We start from the raw sequence: 23,749 nt of genomic DNA on the forward strand, positions 1-23,749 counted from the left end.
AGTGCATGAATTGTTGCGTAAAGGTTTGATCAGAGAAAGTTTGAGCCCATGTGATGTACTTGTTGTATTAGCACTTAAGAAGAATGGAGAATGGAGGATGTGTACCAATTCCAGAGCTATTAACAAGATCATAGTGAAATATAGGTTTCTTATCCCGAGGATAGATGACATAATAGATTGTTTGAGTGAAGCAAAGTATTTTACCAAGATTGATTTGATTGTTTCCTCATTTAGAAGGTTTCTGGAATTGTGAATTTGAAGCTAGATTGTAGATCTTTAAGTTGTATTTTGTATTTGGCTGTATCCCAGAAGGCCTCACAGCTGGGCATGTCTACTGATAACTTGATGAATCAATAAAGTGTTGTGTTCTCTCTCTCCTTGGTGTTGTTCTCTGTGTGTTTACTTCCGTTGTGTTTACCCTACAAGGTGGTTGGATAGTTAGGTGTGCTTCTGGCCCTAGCTATTCATTCCCTCCTTGCATCAGTAATCCATATTTAAAAGGTGTAACTTCACATATATCTCTTAAATGCATATCATGAATTGTGTCAACTTCACAATCATCATTAGGTATGTTAACATGGTGCTTATATATTTGATTGCATAAAAGATCTTCAAACAATGGACTCAAGAGTATAGAATGTTCGGGCTCCTTCATCCGACCATTCCTCCTATTTATATATCCCATGTTGTTCTACTTCATTTTCACAAAATATTATGTCTGCATTCTCTATTGTTTCACTGCTTAGGGGGTTTGAAATGATTTTGAAGTCTTTCTTGGATGCATTTTCTTCTTCTTCATGTACATTCACATTGTCTTCAAAATTTTCTTTTATACTTTGATTAGAATGCACATCTTCACCAAACATGTCATCCTTCTGAGAAATGTATGCAACTTCTAGTTTATTGGCTTCCTCCTCATGAAAGAAATATGGATTTGACAAGATGAATGAATTCTCTTGTTCACTGAATGTTTCATATGACACGTTTATTGTTTTATCAATTTGCTTTTCTTTGTGTATCAGAAGAAAATTTTGACCACTTTTTTCAACATGTTTTTGATATTCCATGTCTAACAAGGCTGAAATCTCATCCACAGTAAGAGACTCCTCTTCCTCATTTCCATATTCCCTGCAATTCAATTCTTTACCGACCTCATCATGAACGGATTCTTCTTCAATTTGGCCCAAAATTTCTTCCCCATTCAAATCGGGAACATCATCACGTGTTTGTTTCACTTCGGTACCACCTTCTACCAATATCTTAAAAAGAAGCTTCAAATTAGGGTCATTTGGTGAGACTCCCAACTCAAAAAAAACTTTATAGATTTCACATATGGGGGCTTGATGTCTAATGGTATCTCATGATAAATGTTTGTCATCCTCATGTACAAATGCACCGAAGACTCCCCTTCAAATCTCTCTAAACTGAAAAAGGCATCAAGTGGAGACATGTCAAGATCCCCTTCCATGTTGCAATTTTGATCTTCATCTGGTTCATAACGCATGTTATCCTCCACACTACCACCATGAAATTCACATAGGAACCATTGTTCAAATTGTTTCCAAGATGAGATACATTGTGTAGGTAATTATTCATACGCCTATCTTGCATTGTCTTTCAATGTTCTGGCAAACAGCTTCATCACTTGATCCTCTACACAAACCTCATAGTCCTCTATGAATGTATAAAATGCATCCAAATGCCGAATTGTCGATTCATCCCATTCTCCATGGAACTTTGGGTACAAGTTGTGAAAGTTTTGGGGATAACCTACTAGGCTCATAATCAAACTTGCTGAAATCCAATGGCCTGATACCATCTAAATAAAAGGCTTTCTCTGAAACGAATAATACATTTGAAAAAATTATCCACCATCTCCTTTTGAATCTTCTCTCTTAGCAGAGCTACCAACTAAAAATTGTATTGAATAGAGTCGCCACCTCTTTCGAGGAATGTATTGATTTTGTTGATCTTTTGGGTTCTCACTTCCAGCAGAGTACACTTCTAAACAAATTGATAAGCTACTTTCTAATTCTGATCCGCAGAATCTGAAATTCTGGGTAACTTCACAATACCTATTGCGAGCAACTCTCCCTAGTAGAGTCACCAATCTATTGGTTCCCAAAACTGCAAATTGGAATCTTACGGGTCTTGCGAACTCGATGCTAGGATATTCAACCGATTATGGCCAACTTGACAAGACCAATCAATTTGATTTGAGTCTTTTGCACTTCTGGCTCTACAAGGCCAAAGTGGGTGCACTTGATCCTGAACAAATCACTAAAGTACAAGATACTTATAGCAGATTGGTCACAATGTGAATGCAATGAAAGTTTCCCAAATGGCAAGAATTATAGAAAACTATTAAACTTGCAAATTATGAATTAAGAACAGAAGCAAATGATTATATAAATGTGAGAATGAATAATTATAATGGATTATTGCAACAAATGAATATATTAATTCTTCAAAGGAAAAATATGAAATAATTATCAGCACATGAATTATGAATTATGAATCATGAATAATAAAAAGACCAGTACCAAAATTTAAAAGACAAACAGAGTCAATATTATAAGTTATTACGTACAACTTTATAAAGTTCCATGCACCTAACCATAAACAATTTAGTAATCAAGACGTGACAGAACAAATATATAGAAGCAATTTTAAACTAGTTTAGAATGTGCTTTAACTCCTGTGGTTGGGAGATAAACCAGATACAAATATGGAAACAATTAAATATTTCACTATATCTATGATAATTGAGTTTAAAATGCTATAAATGACCCCATCTGCTTGCCTATCATATAAATTATTTTTAGAATTTTAAAATAATTATAAAGGACACAACTTAATAATATTTCCAACTCTAAAAATAAAAATAAATAATTATGCTAGCCGGAAATAAAATTGCAATAAAGATACTCCTTACAGATGATCTATCCACTGCAAATTTATCCCGGGATCGCATAAATTTTTATCCAATAATCCAAATCCACGAGTTTTGTCCAATCATTCAATCTTCGCCAATAGAAGACATAATATATCAAATGTGCATATATAACTTGAATATGAAAAAATTGTAGGAAATTGTATATATATGGAATTGTCTACTGTATATAATGTGCCTTCATACTTATATATTTTCGAAAGATGTCGGGTGCTTTCCAAACATCACACCCCTTCATAACAAATAACCGAATATAAAACTTTAATATAGTTTTGACTTAACAATTTTATAACTTCATGAATGGTGGCATATATGATTCAGATGCGAGAATCCTCTTCCCCAATTTTGCACATGTCCTCCTCCATGTATCTTCACTTTCAGTAATCAATTACTTCTAATTGAGGAGCAATTTCAATATATCATTTCTGTCGAGGCTATTTTGACCATGATATCAAAAAAAATTATGTCCAAAATCTGACTCCCTTCCTTCGATATCTTCTTGCACGGTATCCTCCATAATTTTCTGATCATCACCGTGCTGCCATCCTAAGTACTCTCGTGCCCCTGTAGCAGACGTTCTTGAAATTGATGAGATGAGTTCACAGAAACAACTCATACGCACATGCTTTCCAAAACATCACTGCCTCCTTCCTCTGAAATGGACATGAAATCCGAACCCATCATGTAAATACACCAGAACCTTCACAAAACCTTCCTTCAGCATGTATATCCACCAAACCTGCAACAACATCAGAGAAGCATTAGATATTAATCATCAAACATTTGCCAATATTAAATAATAATCCAACGGCTTCTACAAAATATGGGCACCAAAGCTTCTTGGGCAATCATTTTTCAGCAACCAAAATTCACACTCTCCTTCAATTTTCATTTCCAATAATTGACCCTAAAGCACTTCCTTTCATATTTCAATATTGGCAAATTTCTTTATCCAACATGGCCATGTCTCAATGTTCCTTCATGTTTGATCTGGGGCTCTCTCTTAGGCTTTAGCCTTATTCTATGCTTGTCCACGCTGGCTTCCAGAAAATGTGTCCATACATTGACTTGTCTGTAGAATTTGTCTCTGACTTAACGTGGCTGGGTGAAGATGTCCATCGAGTTCCATATAAACTTAATACTCTGCTTTCCAATCTTAAAATAGTGACTCTTCTCATCATTACCTTGGACTTTATAAGTCCGTTCTTTGCACATACTAGACTCACGATGGCTCCTTTTATTACACATCTGTCAATGGTCAACATAGTTCTGTAGACTATACTCATACATGTACATTAATCATCAACCTCTTCAAGTCTGGTTCTCAATACTGTAAAACTTTGTGTGCCTCATTATTTTATATTTCAAGGTTCATTGTACCTCTTCTCATCTAGATGTTGCTCAAGCTAAATACGTTATCCACTATAGTTTGCTGCTCATTAAAACTTCTCATGATCTGGACTGTCTGTGATTGCAACTGTGCACTATTTGGTGTACACATATGTCCATCACTTTCTTCTCCAGAGATTATTATTCTCATTTGCAAACTGTGCACATCTGGTCAAGAGGTTTTCAATTCACACCACTGAAGAGACTGTTGAGTCAAGCTGGGAGCATAAACGTTGATTGTGACCTACGATAAGGTCCTTGATAAGTTTGGAAATTGATGCCAGTGGTCTCATTGCTGATCAGGCCTTTAGAACAACAGACCTATCATTTCGCAAAAGTTATATCAGACCAATACCACCACTTAAAACAGGAACATCAGATCTTCATTACTCTTTGTTGACTTTGTTGTTCAGAGACACTGTCGGACATTGGACACAATCAATGAGAGTGGTAAATCTCAACAGCCAAAAGCACAATATTCTTGTAATTATCTGCTGCTGCGCTCCCAGATTCTACTATAACAAACCTCTATGTCTCTTGGATAGATTCACAATACTGAATATAATATTTATTCGATGCCTGTAGTAAGATATGCATCAAATTTTTTCTCCATTGACTTCATTATTTTTTGTTGTCTCTTCTGTTTGATCAATGATTACTGCCTAAACTTAGTTACTGTCATTAAAATATGTCCAGGTGTACAGATTGTAACTACATAACATGTTTCTGAAGCTTGACCTCTTTATTTATATAATTATATTCTGAAAATCAAAATAGGAGCCTGTATTGGCAATGTATTTGGGATAGCTTGCATTCAATGTTCAAAACCAGTCCTCTTCTTCACATTCTTCTTATCACAGCTCTCCGTGTTTTGAAACATATTATTTGGATATAAGTAGTGGGTAAGATCTAAAGATTCTCCCTTTGCCATGGTGCTCGGGACTCTAAAATTTGCTAAAATTTAGAGTTCCATCAGACACCATGATTCAATGAAAATACCATACTCAACACGGTAGTCAATGCCGACAATACAAACTATGACTGACTGTTAGTCGAGAACTACACAGAATGGTGTTTGGATGGAAGCGACTACAGGTGTGAACTGATTCCATGAATTATTGCTGGAAGCATGAGAGTTGGTGCTAGTTCCAGAAAATTGTGTAATAATTGAACCTGAAAATTTCAGACGTCGCTCTTAACAATTGGTTGGCATTTTTGTTGGACTGTTGCCGTTACAGAATTGTTGGTGCAAATATTTCATTTACGGCAATCATATCTTCACTACATCTAAAAAGAAGTATCACAGAAACAATCTTTGTATATTGGAGGCTGTAGAGAAGTAACATTTTCGAAGACTACAGGAAGTTTAACCAGGGGAAGCCATACGTCATTACTGGATATAAATTTATATAAGTCGACAGTCAAGTTCATCACAACATAGAAGCTCATGTCCTTTCCTGAATCAGATATCAGTTGCGGGTGTTAAGAGTTGCAATTGTAGAATTTACCGGGTAACCTGAATGACAGCTTTTGTTGTTTCCTATGAGTCTAAGGACAGTACTGAGAGACATTTTTGTCTAATTTAGGGAAGCCGCCAGTTGGAACAACGAGGAGTTTGAATTCAAAGAGCAGTGAAAAGAAGTAGAACTCTCATGAATGTTTTCTGAAGCCGAACACTTATTGGGTCGATCCCCAATGTTTTGAGATGGGAAGTTGTTCAATTGAAAGCTCCAGCTAAAAGTTTACAAGCTAATAATCCGTGCAATCTGACTTCTGCAGATTGAGTTTTTAATCCCATTAATGCATTGGAAGGACTAATCCCATTAATGCAAGGTATCAAAAAGGCTAATACAGGGTAGCCTGTTATATGTCCCCTTCTTCGTATAGTTATCAGATATGATTCCAGAATTTAAATTTTGCAGCTATTGTTATCTGTTGTTAAAACCTTCCAGCATAACACTCTGAGGATATCATTTTGGGATCTGAAAAAGGTAGCAGACCATTATGGAGATTTTAACATTATCTGCTAAGCATATCTTACAGGGAGTTTGTAGGGTGAAACATCTTTGTAACAATGATTTGTTCTTGTTTCATATTTTCAGGGACCAATCTGCATATGTAATGAACTATTAATTGAACTCCTAAGTAAGAAACTTGTGATTGATTACTACTGCTGCCCTATAGTCATTTAATTACAAGCAAACTGTCTGATGAAATACTTCAATGTGTAAGGCAGAAATTTGGTACTAACAGGGGTCACATATTGCAAAATTAAAAACAATGGAAAATCTGAAAAACATTGTGTTCTCAAAAGAGTTTAATGACACATCCAATGGTAAACAGCTCAAAGATTTGTATAAAGAAGAAGAGATAGGAAATGAATTGTACATCATTGGTTTGCAACTGGAACCTATCAAAGTTAGGGACAGTCTTCTTTCTAAATTGGCAAAATTGGATACATGTTTAATGAAAAATGGACCAATCTGATTGGAGATTGTTGAATTGGGTCTTGCAGCCCTCAATAATTTCCTTAGTCCAACATAGGATGATGGAACATTTGTGTGAAAGGGTGAGGTTACGAGTTGCCTCATGCTTTAGTAAAGTTATTAGAATTACAGCTCCTACACCATATAATGACAGCATCTTGAAGAAGGTTGTGCAATTGATTGTGGACAGCATAGGGGACTACATGATGTTAAACATTCTACCTTTGGTAAGGGGGCTAAAATTTTGGAACTTATGACAAAGATCAAATTTTTATTTTCATGTTAGATCTTTGTTGTGAAGAAATGATTCTACGATTGATACAATGTTTCTTAAGGGATTACAGAAAACATCAACCAAACAATGTGAGAGCTTGCATAAAAACCATCATGACCTTAATCCTCGATGAGGATGATGACATATGTAAGCAATTACAATCAGATTTGCTGGCTATATGGACAAGGGAGAATATAATCTCACTATTGGCTTATGATCTTGTCGACGAATTGTGTCATGTTCCCTTCTCGATTTTAGCTCCGGGTGACAAAAATTAATCTATCTCCACATCCGGATAGATTAATATCAATTTCGCAAGATGCTTTCCAGTCACAATGAGTAATTTAATTTAATTAACTGAAGCAGAGCCAAGTCACTTTAATGTTTTTAAAGTTATTTACTTTATAATAGCTTTAAGTGACTACAGGACAAAAATGTCATTTAATACCACATTCTTGGTACTTTGTACTTTCCCTCATTTTGAGGCTATATATGCACGTGTTTGCATTGGGATCAACACACAAGGAAATTGATATCAAATGCTCATAAACCTACTGGTTGCTTAAATGTGACTGGAACTTCTTAAGGACGAAAACCCTTAAGAGTATTGGTAGTATCTGGACGTAGCCCCAGTAATCTGCCATCTTTGCAATATTAAAGAAGAATTACAGTTGTGTAAATTATACAGGAGGTTCCGACTGAAATGAAAGAAATGGGAATGCATGACTGTTAACAGCAGTGACTTAAGCTGATGGTTAATAGGTCGTTGTGCAAGATTGTCAGCATTAGACTTGGAGTAAGTTTATTCGTTTGCAAATTTGGAATTGAATGCGAATTGATTTACTATTAGGAGGTAGAGTTCACTTTAGCAGTAGTGGTGCCAGCGGTTTGAGAAGCTTTAGCAGGCCCCCCCCCTTCCTAAGTTCTGAGAAATTTAACCAATCGTGGCCGACCAAATACATCCAGAAGACACACGTAACAGAGCTGAATTGCCATTGTTTGGGGTTGTTGTTGCATGCGGGTTTTACAGAAAGGGTATTGTATTGGATCATGATAGTGGGAAAGAAGATCAACCGTCATACCCAGGATAAAGGGTTACCACGACGTCAGTAGTGCTAACACTGTGATAAGCAATTAAAACTGTGAAGTCTCTGAGCGGAGGTTGGTGCTATACAGGTGGTCAAATGCCTCCAGCACGTAAGGTAAAGAGGAACGAATAACATGAGCCATCAGGATATATGAGGGTGATGCAGGGTCTTTCCTCATGGGGCAACAGCAAATACTGACGCCCTCATCGGCAGTAGCAAGCATTCACGAGCCAGACTTCAAGTTTTATCTATTTCTCAGCCAACCATACATTCACGTCTTACGGGAAGGTGATATCGCAGGGCTTAGTTGGACAGGTGCATCTATTTCTCTTTGCTAAACTCTTTACTTCATTTGTAATAGTGGCAATGTACAGTGGATCTCAGAGAAATAATATAGCCGTTAGTGAAATAACCCAGCCTTGCCTATGTATTTAAAGGAATGTGGAAGTCGACTATGAAGTTATTGCTCCACAACTGTTTGATTTAATGCTTATAGTTGGGAGGCCGTAGTTCAGAAGAAATCACTGTATTAATAGGGACATGAATGATTCTCTTTGTCTGTGGTTACTATAACTGTTAGAAATCCATTGTCTAACGTTGAAATAGGGGAAAGTAGATTGGGTGCTGCAGTGGTATCTTATGTGTTTCCTAATACTGTTTGCAATCTGCTTGATAGAATTCCTCAGAGGTTAATTTCCAGTGTTCTGATTTTAAAATTTGATCAGTTACCTACATCCACACAATGCTAGATATGGAAACATTTCAAAATGTGCTTGAGAACTGTTTGACAAAATTCCTGTACTCATAAACCAACAGAACATATTAGAGAAAATCCCAGCAGAGAATTTTTCAGTGGTATCAGAGCCACAGACCGTGCCAACTTGTGGGAAAAATTATTTTTGTAGCTTCATGAATGAGTAAAAGGCAATATACATTCCGTCATTTTCAGCCGGAAAAGGCAGAATCTTCAGAACATCTTGTAGTGGAAGATAGTTATTCAGTAGATGAGGATATAAGTTTTGGGCCAGAAGTACAGGTTGAACAAACTACTAGATTTGAACAAGTTCAGGAACAAGCACTGATTTCTCCAATGGCACGAAATGACGAAGCAATAGATAGGGAAGTAATGGAAACCATGCGGGCCATTAAAGAAGGGCAGAATAACATTGCTACAACATTACAGTAGCTCACAGGTGCCATGCAGAAGTTAGCTCCTGTAAATAGGAGAGCGCCCAGGCACTATAGTGGGGGTGGTAGCATAGCAGGGACACCCCCTACAGCAAGAACTCCTACTCGGAATACAGATAGACCCTTGATGCCTGTTTTTGTAGGAGATAATGCTAAAGAAGAAGTGGTTCAACCCGCAACTCTAGCCTTGTTACCTGATAATATTATAGCTATATATGATGAGGAGGATTTACTTCCGGATCCAATCAAACAAAATTTGACTTTTAATCAATATATGAACCAAAAGAGGGACGCTAAGAGACCTCAACATGATAGGAGGCCCAGGATGCAAAACAGGGATCTTAAACATGCTATGAATAAATTAACACTTCCCACTTTTGATGGCAGCAATAAAACTACAGCCAAGGCATGGATTCATAAATTGGACACCTACCTAACACTCAAGCCCATGATGGAAACAGAAGCTATTAGATTTGCCACAATGCATCTTGAGGGGGCAGCCTATGATTGGTGGCACCATGGACTTGTTACCCAGGATCACGGACTCATCACTACATACAAGGTTTTCAGCTCAAAGCTGATTACTCATTTTGACAGGAAGGATATCAAGGTTTACTACCGGGATTTGGCCCAATTACAACAGAGCGGGACTTTGGATCACTATATAGATGAGTTTCAGCAGATATCGATGATGGTACCAGATATGTCCGAGCAACGCAAGGTGATGTTATTCACAGAAAGATTACATGACAAATTTAGAGGTTTGGTCAAAGTCCTAAAATCAAACACCTTGGATGACACCATTAAGATTGCTCACGATTTGGACACACCTACCTCATTGTCACAGCGTCCTAAGAAATCCTATAAAGGATCCACTTCTTTTAAGGGGAAGAAAAAACAGCAAAAGACAAACACCCCCAGATTGGATTTTGAGACACGCAATGAATTGAGGAGGAAGAAGTTATGTTTCACTTGCCGGGAGCCTTGGACTCCTGATCACAGATGCTTGGGTAAAGGCAAAATCCACTACGTTGAGGTCCATTCTGAGGAGGAGGAAGAGGTAGAAGTGCCACAGGAAGAGGATAACAGTGCGGACAGGGAGAAGGAGGAAGTTGAGGGGCAGCCTGGTAAAGATAAGAAGAAACAAACCCCTACTGAGCAGCCTCCAGTTCTAGCTACCCTTTCGAGTGATCCAGCATGTCATCTTTTCAAGGTGAAAGCGGTTGTTAGAGGTCAGCGTATTATTTGCCTTTTAGATACAGGAGCCTCGCATAACTTTATCAGTACACAGATGGTATCTAGGAGGGGATTATAGACCATGGCCATACCCAAGTTTGATGTTCAAGTAGCTCGTGGAGAAGTGTTGAGGTGCACAGAGAAGGTAGCCGGACTCCAAATTCAGTTTGATGGTTACTTCTAGAGTCTGATTTTTATGTGGTTGATCTGGATGGACTGGATGCTTTTTTGGGAAGACAATGGTTGAGTACTCTTCGTCGGTATACATTTAATCATGAGACTATGTAGCTGGAGTTTTTACAAGATGATAGATTGGTGATCCTCAGAGCTATATCTGATAATAGTCCTAGGGTGATTTCAGCTCACAGGATGGAGGCTATTTTGAGACACGATATAGAGTGGGCCACTCAGTGTTTTATCTCGTCCAAGGAGACATAGGGTACAGGACAGCGATATCACTGTGACATCCAAACAGTTATAGATAAGCACAAGAGAGTGTTCAAGGATATTCCTACTAGGATTCCTCTAGCTAGGGAATTTGAGCATATTATTGAGCTTGAGGAGGGAGCTAAACCTGTTATTACTACGCCTTATCGTCATCCTAGGCATTACAAGGAGGAAATAGAGAAGACGATAAAGGAGCTTTTGGATATGGGACATATCAGACCCAACTCTAGTCCCTTTGCATCTTCAGTAGTGCTAGTTAAGAAGAAGGATGGCACCCTTCGGATGTGCATACACTACCGCACACTGAACAAGAGGACTATCAAGAACAAGTACCCGATTCCTCGCATTGATGAGTTGTTGGATGAGCTTCACAGGGCAGTTTACTGCTCGAAGATAGATCTTCGCTCAAGGTACCATCAGATACGGATCCGGAAAGAAGATGTGCATAAGACAGCCTTCAGATGCCATTACGGACATTACAAGTTCTTGGTGATGCCATTGAGGCTCACTAATGCACCAACCACCTTCCAGTCTTGCATGAACCATATTTTTAAGAAACAGCTAAGGAAGTGTGTTTTGGTATTCTTTGATGACATATTGATTTACAACAGAACTTGGGAGAAACACTTACAGCATCTGGATGAGGTTCTTAGTATCTTAGAGGAGAACTTTTTATTCGCAAAGGAATCCAAGTGCGAATTTGGGTTGACTGAGATTCTTTATTTGGGTCATGTGATTGGAGCTGAGGGAGTTAAGGTGCACCAGGAGAAGATCAAAGCGATTCTGGATTGGCCACCACCGAAGGATGTATCAGAGTTGCATGGTTTTCTTGGTCTATGTTCCTATTATTGGCAGTTTGCCAAGGGCTTTTCCCAGGTAGCTGCACCCCTCACCAATTTTACTCGGGAAGGGGCCTTTTCTTGGACAAAGGACGCCATGGTAGCATTTGATAAGCTGAAACAGGTGATTAGCTCATGCCTAGTGCTAGCGCTTCCTAACTTCTCTAAGCCCTTTGTTTTAGAGTGTGATGCATCGGGAAGTGGAATAACGGTTGTTTTGATGCAGGACCACCGCCCCATTGCTTTTGAGAGCAGAAAACTACGAGGCAGCGAGGTATTATATTCCACATATGATAAGGAGATGCTGGCCATAATGCATGCCTTAGCAAAATTCAAGCACTACTTGGTAGGAAGTAAATTTACAGTGAAAACTGATCATAATAGCTTACGTTACTTCCTAGAACAAAAGGAATTGAATGAGAGACAGCAGAAATGGGTCAGCAAGATACAAGCATATAATTTTGACATTGAATATGTCAAGGGGAAAAATAATGTTGTTGCTGATGCTCTATCTCGTAGACCCCCAGTACTGGATTGTTACGTCACTTCTGAAATTTCAGCGGATTGGAGATCACAGCTACTAGTGGAGTATCCAAAAATGCACACACAAGTCAGACGGCATACTTCAGGATGAGCGGTACAAGGTAATGAATGATATTATATACTGTAAGGATAGAGTTTACCTAGTACCCAATTCTAACCTTAAGAAGGACCTTATGCACACCATATATGATGCACCGACAATAGGGCACCCTGGGTTTTTCAAAACCTATAGGCAGATTAGAGAGAGATTCTCTTGGAAGGGGCTTAAGGATGATGTGCTACAGCATGTTAGAGAGTGCCAGACTTGTCAGCAGAACAAGTTTGAACAAGTTTTTCCAACAGGATTACTTCAGCCCCTCCCCATTCCAGCTCAAAGATGGGAGAACATTTCTATGGATTTCATCACCGGGTTGCCGCGAGTCCAAGGCAGAGATTGCATCTTTGTAGTGATGGACAGGTTGACCAAGTATGCGCATTTCTTCGCGATATCTACAGATTGGTCAGCTTCCAAGGTAGCTGAATTGTTTTTTCGTGAGATTTCTAGACTCCATGGATTACCTAAAACCATTGTGAGTGACAGAGATAGTAGATTTCTCAGTACTTTTTGCCAAGAGATTTTCAGATTGACTGGTACAGAATTGACTCCTAGCACAAGTTATCATCCACAGACTGATGGCCAAACCGAGATAGTGAACAAGTGGGTGGAAGGTTACTTGAGGAACTACATTGCAGGACAGCAAAGAGCGTGGGTCAAGTGGCTGTATTCAGGGGAGTACTGTTATAACTCCACCTATCATATGTCTATTCGGATGACTCCTTTCCGTGCTCTCTACGACTATGAGCCTCTCTTTTATTGATTTGGCATTATCAGACAGCAGAGCACCATTAGCCAAAGATTGGATTGAGGAGTAGCAAGACATTCTCCGAGCTCTCAGGGATAATATTCAGCAAGCGCAGAATCAGCAGAAGTTGTACGCTGACCAACATCGCACAGAGCGGAGTTTTGAGGTTGGAGATAGAGTTTTTCTTCGGCTACAGCCTTACAGACAGAGCTCATTGAAGAGAAGTGGGGCCGAGAAACTTACGCCTAGGTTTTATGGACCTTATTGTATCACCAAGAGGTTAGGGGAGGTCGCGTATGAGCTGGAGTTACCTGGTGATAGCCAGATACACAATGTCTTTCATGTCTCGTGCCTCAAGAAGGCAGTGGGTCAGCAGATTGTGACTTCAAAGAGTTTACCCCCACTTGATGAAGAGGGTAAACTGGTTTTGGTACCAAAGGAGGTGATTGAACCTAGGGAGAGAAAGCTACGCAACAAGACTATCAGGGAATATCTGATCAGGTGGAAAGACTTGCCTTATGAGGATGCCACTTGGGAGGGCGAGTCCATATTGCAACACCCAGCGTTGAGATTGCTTGAGGGCAAGCAATCTTGGGAAGCGAGGACTATCATGTTCCCTTCTCGATTTTAGCTCCAGGTGACAGAAATTAATCTATCTCCACATCTGAATAGATTAATATCCTAGTTACCGAATTCGTGCCCTAGAGGCCGGATCCGGATTCAGGTCCAATCCGGATCCAGATTCGTGCTTGGATTCATGCAGATCCGGGCAGGATCCTTGTTTTACACAGTGGATTTGTCCAGATTCATGGCCCACGAATCCCGACGAATCCACTATGTAAAACAAGGATCCTGCCCGGATCTGCATGAATCCAGGCACGAATCCTCAAGGATCCAACGTGAATCCTCAAGGATTGACAGGTTTAAGTGAGTCTAAGTTATTTAATATGACTTTTTTAAATATATTTTTTGGCTTTCTAGTGCTAAAATGACCTTTTTATGCATTATATATACTAATAAATGAGATAAATAAATAAATAAATATATATATATATATATATATATATATATTACTAGTTGGGGCTTGGGCAAAATCAGTAATATATATATATATATATATATATATATATCATAGTAACGAGAATCGCCTGAATCGCCGATTCCGCGACCCGATTCATCCTGGGCGATTTTTTTTGAATCATGAATCGGTATCGCCGATTTCTGGGCCATGAATCGCCTGAATTGCCGATTCAGGCGATTCATGTAAAAATCGCCAAAATCGCCTTAAAAAATCGGCTGTGAATCGCCCGCGGCATGTAAAAAGGGAAGTTGAAATTTTTTTAAAAATCATTTATTTTTTTCACTTTGTTTTTGACCTATTCTCTTTGTTATAACCCTAAAGGGCCTTCTATTTGTGAAGCATGAGTAGAAGAGAGGAAAAGTGAGAGAGAAGAAGAGAAAAGAAAAGCCATAGGTTTCCAACCGGCAAAAAGGAGGAGCACCAAAGAGATCAGCAGGCCATTTGGGGAGCCCATCAATTGCTTTGGGAGCATTAAGGAGCCAATATCAACACTCCTCAACTCATTTGCAAGAGGTAAGTGCTTTTTTTTTTCTTGCATGTTAGTGTATTATGCATTTTTTGTTAAATTTTTAGTGTATTATGCGTTTTTTGTTAAATTTCTATAGTTTTCAAGAATTTTAGTGTAAATCTTGAATGCTCTTTATTTTTACTAAGTTGCAAGCTAGGGTTTGTTGTTTTCTAATTTTTATTAGCTTCAAACTTTGATATTTTACATAAAAAAATTTATTGCAGCAGCCTTTGCTCTCATTTTTCACAAATTCCAATGGGTAAAAAAGATGAATGTTGGAAATATAATGAAGAGTTTCCTGGAAGAACCAAATATCAAACAAAATGCATGTTTTGTAAAGAAAAAATAACTTCCGGGGGTATTTATAGATTGAAATTCCACATTGCTGCTATACCTGGACATGATGTTACAGTTTGCACTCACCAAACTCCTGAGGCAAAACGCACTTGCTTAATGGCATTAGAAAAAATTGAAAAAGAAAAAGCAAATAGGAAAATGCAAGTTGAAGGGTTAAGGGGTATTGGCTCCCATGTTCCCGCATCCGCAGCCGCATCCACATCTGCATCTGCATCAGCTTCCGCATCCGTAGGTTGTGTTGGAGAGGGTTCTTCTAGGCCTCCTTTTTATCCTAGTTCTTCTGCTCGTGCTAGTGCTAGTGCCAGTCGGTCACATACTGAGACGGAGTTCCACACCAACCTATTGCAGCCTAGAGTGCGGAAAAACAGAATGGATAGTTACTTTGTGCCCCGCACTACTCCTGGTTCCCAACCCATGCTTGAGGGCATGGGTTTGAACAAGGAGATTCACGATGCTGCCAGAAAGGAGATATGCAAATTTTGGTACTTTTGCAACATTCCATTTATTGCAGCTAGGTAATTGATTCTTTTTTCTTTGTTTTCTTTAAAGCTAAAATTAAAAGTAAAAGTAAAACTTTAATTATATCTACTTGTTTTATAATTTGAGTCTTTGACATCTAAACTTTTATTTGTGACAGGGCTCCTTATTGGCAGAATATGATAGATGCGGTTGCTATTTGTGGTCCGGGGTTTAAAGCCCCAACTGAGGCTGAGTTGAGCGGATACCTCTTGGATGAGATGGTAGAGGACATGAGGGTTGACCTCGAGGAGAACCGAAAGGAATGGATTGCAAAGGGTTGCACCATCATGACTGATGGTTGGACCGATAGGAGGAATAGAACACTCCTCAATTTTCTTGTATCCTGTGGAGGTGATTGATCATTCTACTTTCCTACATACATTGTAAATTTTGATTTGTTGAATGCTAATTCGTTAATGATCCATTTAATATTATAATTCGTTGTTTTGTTACTTGTAGGATATACCATGTTCATAAAATCTATTGATGCTTCCGCACATGTAAAAAATGCCACATATTTATGTGAGGCTATTGAGGAAGTTATAGCAGAGGTGGGAGAACAAAATGTGATCCAGGTGGTGACGGATAATGCAGCAAATTATGTTGCAGCAAGTAAACTTTTAACTTTGCAAGTTTTGAAAATAAATTTATTTGAATTTTGAAATTTGAGTTTCTAATTGACTTAAAATTGTTGTAGGTAAACTTTTGATGGAGAGGCACCCCACCATATTTTGGTCCCCTTGTGCGGCACACTGCATTGACCTCATGTTGGAGGAAATTGGCAAACTTGAGTTTGTCAAGTCATGTGTGGAAAGGGCAAAAAATATATGCAAATTCATTTATAATCATGCATTTGTCCTTAGCACAATGAGGAAGTACACAAAAGGCAAGGAGTTAGCTCGCCCAGGTATCACGAGGTTTGCCTCGAATTTCATCACCTTGCAGTCCTTGTTGACATCAAGGGATGGATTGAGGCACATGTTTGTTGGGCAGGAGTGGATTTGCTCTTCTTATGCTACGACCACTGTAGGGTTAAATGTGGTGGATTGCATATTTGATGAGGATGGTTTTTGGAAACCCGCTAGAGAAATCCTTAAGGTAAATTTATTGCAATTTAACATTTAGTATTTTGCTTTTACTTTAAGTAATATTATTTTATATTTAAGTTTTGACTCAAATTTTTTGTTTTACTTTATATGTAGGTCACTGAGCCCCTTGTAGCTTTGCTACGAACTGCTGATGGGGAGAAGCCCTCTATGGGCTACATTTATGAGGGCATGGATAGGGCCAAGGAGGCCATCAGAGCCCAATATGCAGGAGTGCAGGAGAGGTATGGCCCTATTTGGGACATCATCGATAGGAGATGGCAGAATCAGCTCCATCGACCCATCCACGCAGCAGCTTACTATCTGAATCCGGCATTTCGTTTCCGTCCTGAGTTCAAGGCGGATGCGGAGGTTCTCACTGGCTTATACACAGTGATTCAGAGATTGAGTAGCGATGAAAATAGCGCTGCTGCGATTGTTGAGCTAGACCAGTTCAACAATAAGGAGGGGCCACTTTTCTCTGGCAGGATGGCCATAAATGCTCAGACAACACTACAGCCAGGTAAAAATTAAATAATATATTCAATGTTCATGAATCTAGATTCTAAACTTAAAGTTGATTATATAATGCATTAATTTTAGAGTTGTAATTTGTAAATGAGACTAATTGTTTTTATTTTTTCCTTATTTCAGATAGATGGTGGCAAATGTTTGGGGCCACAACCCCAAACCTTCAAAAAAATTGCCATCTGCATTCTGAGTCAACCGAGCAGCGCTTCTGGATGTGAGCGCAGTTGGTCCATGTTCGAGCACATCCACTCGAAGAGGAGAAACAGGTTGACAGTGCAGAGGTTGAATGATCTTGTCTTTGTTCATTACAACCTTCGTCTTAAGATTAGACAGATTTTGGGCGCTGACTCCTCTCCGATCATTCTAGAGGAGATTGATCCAGAATCAGAGTGGATCACAGAGACCGTGGACCCAGTCTTCACTGAAGAAGACCGCACGTGGGTTGACCAGGTGGATGTAGAGGCTGAGGCTGTGGCTAGGGCAGAGGAGGCAGCTAGAGCACGTTCAGGCATTGGTAGACGCACACGCGCACGCACAGACGCAAGCCCTAGCGACGTTATTCATGAGCCCACTGCCCATGCAGGGGACATGGCTCGGCGGTCCTCTAGGACCTACCTTACACGCCTTTCTCATAGGCAAACTGGATACTCAGAGGCTAAGGTTGAGGCTGCAGCAGAGCTAGAGGATGATGAGGCTTGAGCTGGAGCCTTGTTTTTATATTTTGTTTACACTGTATAGATATTGATAGTGATACTGAATCACTGATAGACATATGTTTCAAACTTTCATGGATCTTCATCTTAGATTTATACATACATTTATGATTTGATGTCTTATAGATCTTCATGATTTCATCTTACTGATTCTATATTTTGAATCATTATGATCATTTGATTTTTATTTACTTCAGCTAGCATACAATTTACATTTTAGTACATAATGATAACATAGTTACGTATGTGATGGATTTTATGTTTCATGTTTATGTATGTTAGATTCTATTTGATGATGTTATAGTGTTTTTAAGTTATATTCAATAAAGGGTGCATGAAATAAGTCTTAAATTGTTAAAATCTTTACATTTAAAGGGTTTTTTCAAATTTGCCGATTCATCGCCGATTCACCGGCGATTCACCCCCGATTCACGATTCAATTCGGCCGTGCCGATTCCGATACGATTCCGATTCACGTTACTATGATATATATATATATATATATATATATATATATATATATATATATATATATATATATATATATATATATTTTCACGAATCCTAATCGGGAAAAAAAAAATCACGAATCCACGGATCCAATTCAAGTGCCCGAATCGGATTCGTATCCCGAATCGGATTAATATCAATTTTGCAGGATGCTTTCCAGTCACAATGAGTAATTTAATTTAATTAAATGAAGCAGAGCCAAGTCACTTTAATGTTTTTAAAGTTACTCAATAGCTTTAAGTGACTACAGGACGAAAATGTCATTTAATCCCACATTCTTGGTACTTTGTACTTTCCCTCATTCTGAGGCTATATATGCACGTGTTTGCATTGGGATTAACACACAAGGAAATTGATATCAAATGCTCATAAACCTACTGGTTGCTTAAATGTGACTGGAACTTCTTCTTAAGGACAAAAACCCTTAAGAGTATTGGTAGTATCTGGACGTAGCCCCAGTAATCTGCCATCTTTGCAATATTAAAGAAGAATTACAGTTGTGCAAATTATACAGGAGGTTCCGACTGAAATGAAAGAAATGGGAATGCATGACTGTTAACAGCAGTGACTTAAGCTGATGGTGAATAGTTAGTTGTGCAAGATTGTCAGCATCAGACTTGGAGTAAGTTTATTTGTTTGCAAATTTGGAATTGAATGCGAATTGATTTACTATTAGGAGGTAGAGTTCGCTTTAGCAGTAGTGGTGCCAGCGGTTTGAGAAGCTTTAGCAGCCCCCCCCCCCCCCCCTTCCTAAGTTCTGAGAAATTTAACCAGTCGTGGCCGACCAAATACATCCAGAAGACACACGTAACAGAGCTGAGTTGCCATTGTTTGGGGTTGTTGTTGCACGCGGGCTTTACAGAAAGGGTATTGTATTGGATCACGATAGTGGGAAAGAAGACCAACCGTTGTACCCAGGATAAAGGGTTACCACAATGTCAGTAGCGCTAACACTGCGATAAGTGATTAAAACTGTGAAGTCTCTGAGCGGAGGTTGGTGCTATACAGGCGGTCAAATGCTTCCAGCACGTAAGGTAAAGAGGAACTAATAACATGAGCCGTCAGGATATATGAGGGCGATGCCGAGTCTTTCCTCGTGGGGCAACAGCAAATACCAACGCCCTCATCGGCAGTAGCAAGCATTCACGAGCCAGACTTCAAGTTTTATCTATTTCTCAGCCAACCATATGTTCACGTCTTACGGGAAGGTGATATTGCAGGGCTCAGTTGGACAGGTGCATCTATTTCTCTTTGCTAAACTCTTTACTTTATTTGTAATAGTGGCAATATGCAGTGGATCTCAGAGAAATAATATAGCCGTCAGTGAAATAACCCAGCCTTGCCTATGTATTTAAAGGAATGTGGAAGTCAACTATGAAGTTATTGCTCCACAACTGTTTGATTTAATGCTTATAGTTGGGAGGCCGTAGTTCAGAAGAAATCACTGTATTAACAGGGACATGAATGATTCTCTTTGTCTGTGGTTACTATAACTGTTAGAAATCCATTGTCTAACGTTGAAATAGGGGAAAGTAGATTGGGTGCTGCAGTGGTATCTTACGTGTTTCCTAATACTGTTTGCAATCTGCTTGATAGAATTCCTCAGAGGTTAATTTCCAGTATTCTGATTTTAAAATTTGATCAGTTACCTACATCCACACAGTGCTAGATATGGAAACATTTCAAAATGTGCTTAAGAACTGTTTGACAAAATTCCTGTACTCATAAACCAGCAGAACATATTAGAGAAAATCCCAGCAGAGAATTTTACAAATTGATTGAACATAAGTTTAACATGTTTAGAGAATTTATGACTGGACATGAGCTAAGATCAGCAGGTATATAGGTCGCAAGATCTTCAAATTTCTGCAAGAACCAAATAAGAAGAGAGCAGATTTGCTTTACATATCATGAGTCTTGGACACATGATCATCATAGTGAAGTCAATAAAGAACTAATGCAGCCAAACACTATTGAGGATGAGATTATGGAAGAATCCATTGCTACTAGTGAGAGGTATTCTCAGCTTTTAATTGGTGAATTGATGATTACTATTGACAAAACTAGTGAAGAGGAAAACTCCTTTGATGAATCCATATATGGCGTGATGTTATTCCATTATCACTTCATGAGTGCATGACACCAGCTATAGAAGCAGTTAAGGATGATGATGAATCTGCTCCAGCAGTAGAGGACAAATCAGAAAATTTGATGTGCAACTGCCCTTACTCCCTATGTGGATTTGAATGAAAACCTTTATCACCGCAAGATTTGATGGACAGGCCACTAGTTACGAAAGAAAATCGTGTACAAGCATTAACAAGGGCAGATGACTCTCACAAATTCATTGAAGAACTTATGTGGATAACTCAAAGTGATGAAAGGCAACAGGGTTTTTAATGTGGACTCACTAGTACACAACTACAAACAATCAAAGAAGCATTCGAAAAGATGAAATCAGATTACTTGCAGCTTTTGAGTTTATAGGGAACTTGCTATTAAGTTTGGAGAAGAAAAGGAAAAGGAGGTAGATGAACTTGGCACATTCTCTTTATTTCAGGCTGAAAATCAGTCTTAAATGGCAGCCACTCACAAAGAAGATGATCTTAATCTCAAGGCCAAGGAGATCATACCAATGATAGAAGGGACTCGTGCCCTCAGTGAGAATGAAGGTGAACATGGTATTTCATGTCCCCCACTCCAAATGAGACATTCTATGCTAAAAAAGACCCAAAGGACCACCAAAAAACCAACCACGTGAATTCTGATTTTTATAGCAGCAGTTACACATCTTCACAAGATTATGAAGACAATGTTGATACAAGTGATATCAATTCTGAAATTCCATATGATGATTATCATTCCCTTGGTGGAGGTAGAGATTTGATGGGTAACACTTAAGGTGAAGCAGAAAATCCAGAGTTGTCCCTAATATGCACTGAGGGTTTTCTAAAGCTTACCTACAGATTTATCACCTAGTTTTCATGAGATGGCAGCAGCTGATGGGTGATTTTATCTTTACCCCCTTTTGATTTATTCAAGACTGCCCTGCTTGGTTACATGTTGCTATTTAAAATTTGAATTGGCATACAAGGTGCACTGAGTTGTATTCAAATCTCTGGAATCATCTTTACTCAAGGGATATCCCATATGAGATGCTTACCTTTTCAGTTCAATGGCATAGTGACAACTTTGTTGACAGTGGACATTCTTGTTGCCGATCAGATTATGAAAGCCACATTTGGAGATAAGAGAGTTGATTTTTATACATATTGTGGGGGAGGGGGGGGGCGGGGTTTGGCATCTACTTGTTTAATTGGCTGATGCACGAGGTTGGTGGATTGTCAGACATCTATTCCTCCTCTCAAGACCGGGTCAACAAGCTGATTTGGGATCGAGACGTTGACAGGATGAGTGCCTTGCATTTTGTGGATTGTGTTAGGTTACTTTACTGTTTGAGGCATGTAGCAAATTGATTCAAAGTAGCACAATAGGCAGAAGCAGCATAACTTGGGATCCACAATTCCTATGGATGGATGAGTTGCACTTGGACTCTTTGCTTCGCAGTATGACAAGTTATGATATCAGAGTGGGTTATAAAGCTACTTGCGCAGATTTTTATGGGATCTCAATATTACAGCAGATTCATAATTGTTTGAGGGCAAGCGATCTCAAGGAGGGAGAATTGTATTGTCCACATTTTGGGACATTAAGAAATTATGCCAAATGCATAAACTATTTTGAAGTGACTTAGTTGGAATTTAAAGCAAATCATTTGAAGTCATTTTAATATTAAAAAGGAGATCAAAAGGTGACAAAAGGGGAAGAAGACGAAAGACATAAGGGGGAATGTGAAGAGTCGCCAGGTTGAGCTTGAAGAAGGGGGGGGGAGCTCGTTTGCAGTTATGATTGGATATTGGTTTTGGATTTACAGTTTTCTTCTCTTGAAGAATTGGAGGCTCAGCTTCAACCAGCTTGGAGGACAAAAACCCTGTAGTCAGGAGACAGTGGACAAGAACCCATTGTCCGTGGAGACATCATATCAAGTGTCTCACTTGCGCTTATTAAAGCTATTTCTTATTCTCCAATCTGACTGTCGGTTTTTGTATGTACGATTGGAGTTGATTGTTATTCTACTGAAGATTTTGATGATAATCTTATTGTTGTTGGGTATTAAATTGTACTACTGAAAATTGAAATGCACTAATATTTTTGGGTCCTTTTCAACTTGGAAGTTATGGTACTTTGCTGGTTAAAACTGAAGATTATTGCATAATTTAGCTGTTGATATTTTTTTGAGAAATTTTGTGTGATAAATTGGGAAAAAAAATCCACTGGGATATTACAAGGGTCTAATCCTAGAAGCAAAATCTTGTGTTGGACGTGAATGTGCCTCCTTGTTCAGTATCTCTGATGATATGAGTGGCTCACTCCATCTTTGATGTAGCTCCTCCTTGCACTAGCAATGAATCCTCTTCTAACTCATCCTCCTCATTGTCCACCTCCTCAATGTCATCCAAACATTGACACAAACTCAGTAAAACTACCTGGGAAAGTAATTTTTCTTGAAAAAATGGTTGAAATCCACAATTTAAATCCACTTGAATCCGCCTCTAATCGATTGCAATCACCTGACAAGGGCTTGGAAGCCTCCTTTCTTCCATCAATGCAAGCAAGTTTTTTTTTTCAAAAACTTCAATTTTTTTCTGGTGATTTTTTCTCCGAAAAAACTCGGCATGCTCAAAAATTCAGCAAAAAATTGCCTCTCCACAATTAATCAACAAATTTTCCATCTATGGTTGGTGCTCTCCAAGAAATTTGGGGGTTCCCAAAGATGTTGGAATGGGCTAAAAGAGAGGCATTACATGGTGTCATCAAGATTATAAATATGCATTAGGACAGATAGGCATCCCAATAATATGGTGAATATAGTGCAAAAGAATTAGGCATTTATTAATGTAATTTTGTCAAAGAAGGTGCCTTTATTTCATCAATCTACTTGTAAAAGAATTCATATCCATCATGATTTTTTCTTCAAGAAATAAGCACATTTGACCCTAAATGATTTGGAAGGCTTCAAAAATAGTCTAGCTAAAGAGGGGCAAAACCTACATGAAAACAATCATCCATGTTGGATGTGGACAGACTTTGGAGATGCCA

General features: G+C 38.7%; 3 protein-coding genes across 4 annotated transcripts in view; 2 read left to right on the plus strand and 1 right to left on the minus strand.

The window, feature by feature from the left end:
- Positions 1–23,749, minus strand: part of HCF208 (chaperone (DUF2930)) — a 53,674-nt gene that overhangs the window by 27,900 nt on the left and 2,025 nt on the right. The gene's annotated exons all lie outside the window — the stretch shown is intronic.
- On the plus strand, positions 14,430–16,717 carry LOC149538875 (uncharacterized). Its single transcript, XM_089800246.1, has 3 exons — positions 14,430–15,713; positions 15,869–16,362; positions 16,448–16,717. Exons 1-2 carry the CDS (start codon positions 15,130–15,132, stop codon positions 16,107–16,109), a joined length of 825 nt encoding a protein of 274 aa, XP_089656372.1. The 5' UTR covers positions 14,430–15,129; the 3' UTR covers positions 16,110–16,362; positions 16,448–16,717.
- LOC149538876 (uncharacterized) lies at positions 16,729–17,699 on the plus strand. Its single transcript, XM_089800243.1, has 3 exons — positions 16,729–16,848; positions 16,953–17,358; positions 17,490–17,699. Exons 1-3 carry the CDS (start codon positions 16,729–16,731, stop codon positions 17,582–17,584), a joined length of 621 nt encoding a protein of 206 aa, XP_089656369.1. The 3' UTR covers positions 17,585–17,699.

Source organism: Cupressus sempervirens, chromosome 9 (genome assembly GCF_028749045.1).
Source record: "Cupressus sempervirens isolate cs-2001-9-10 chromosome 9, ASM2874904v1, whole genome shotgun sequence".
In the NCBI taxonomy this organism is placed as follows: Eukaryota; Viridiplantae; Streptophyta; class Pinopsida; order Cupressales; family Cupressaceae; genus Cupressus; species Cupressus sempervirens.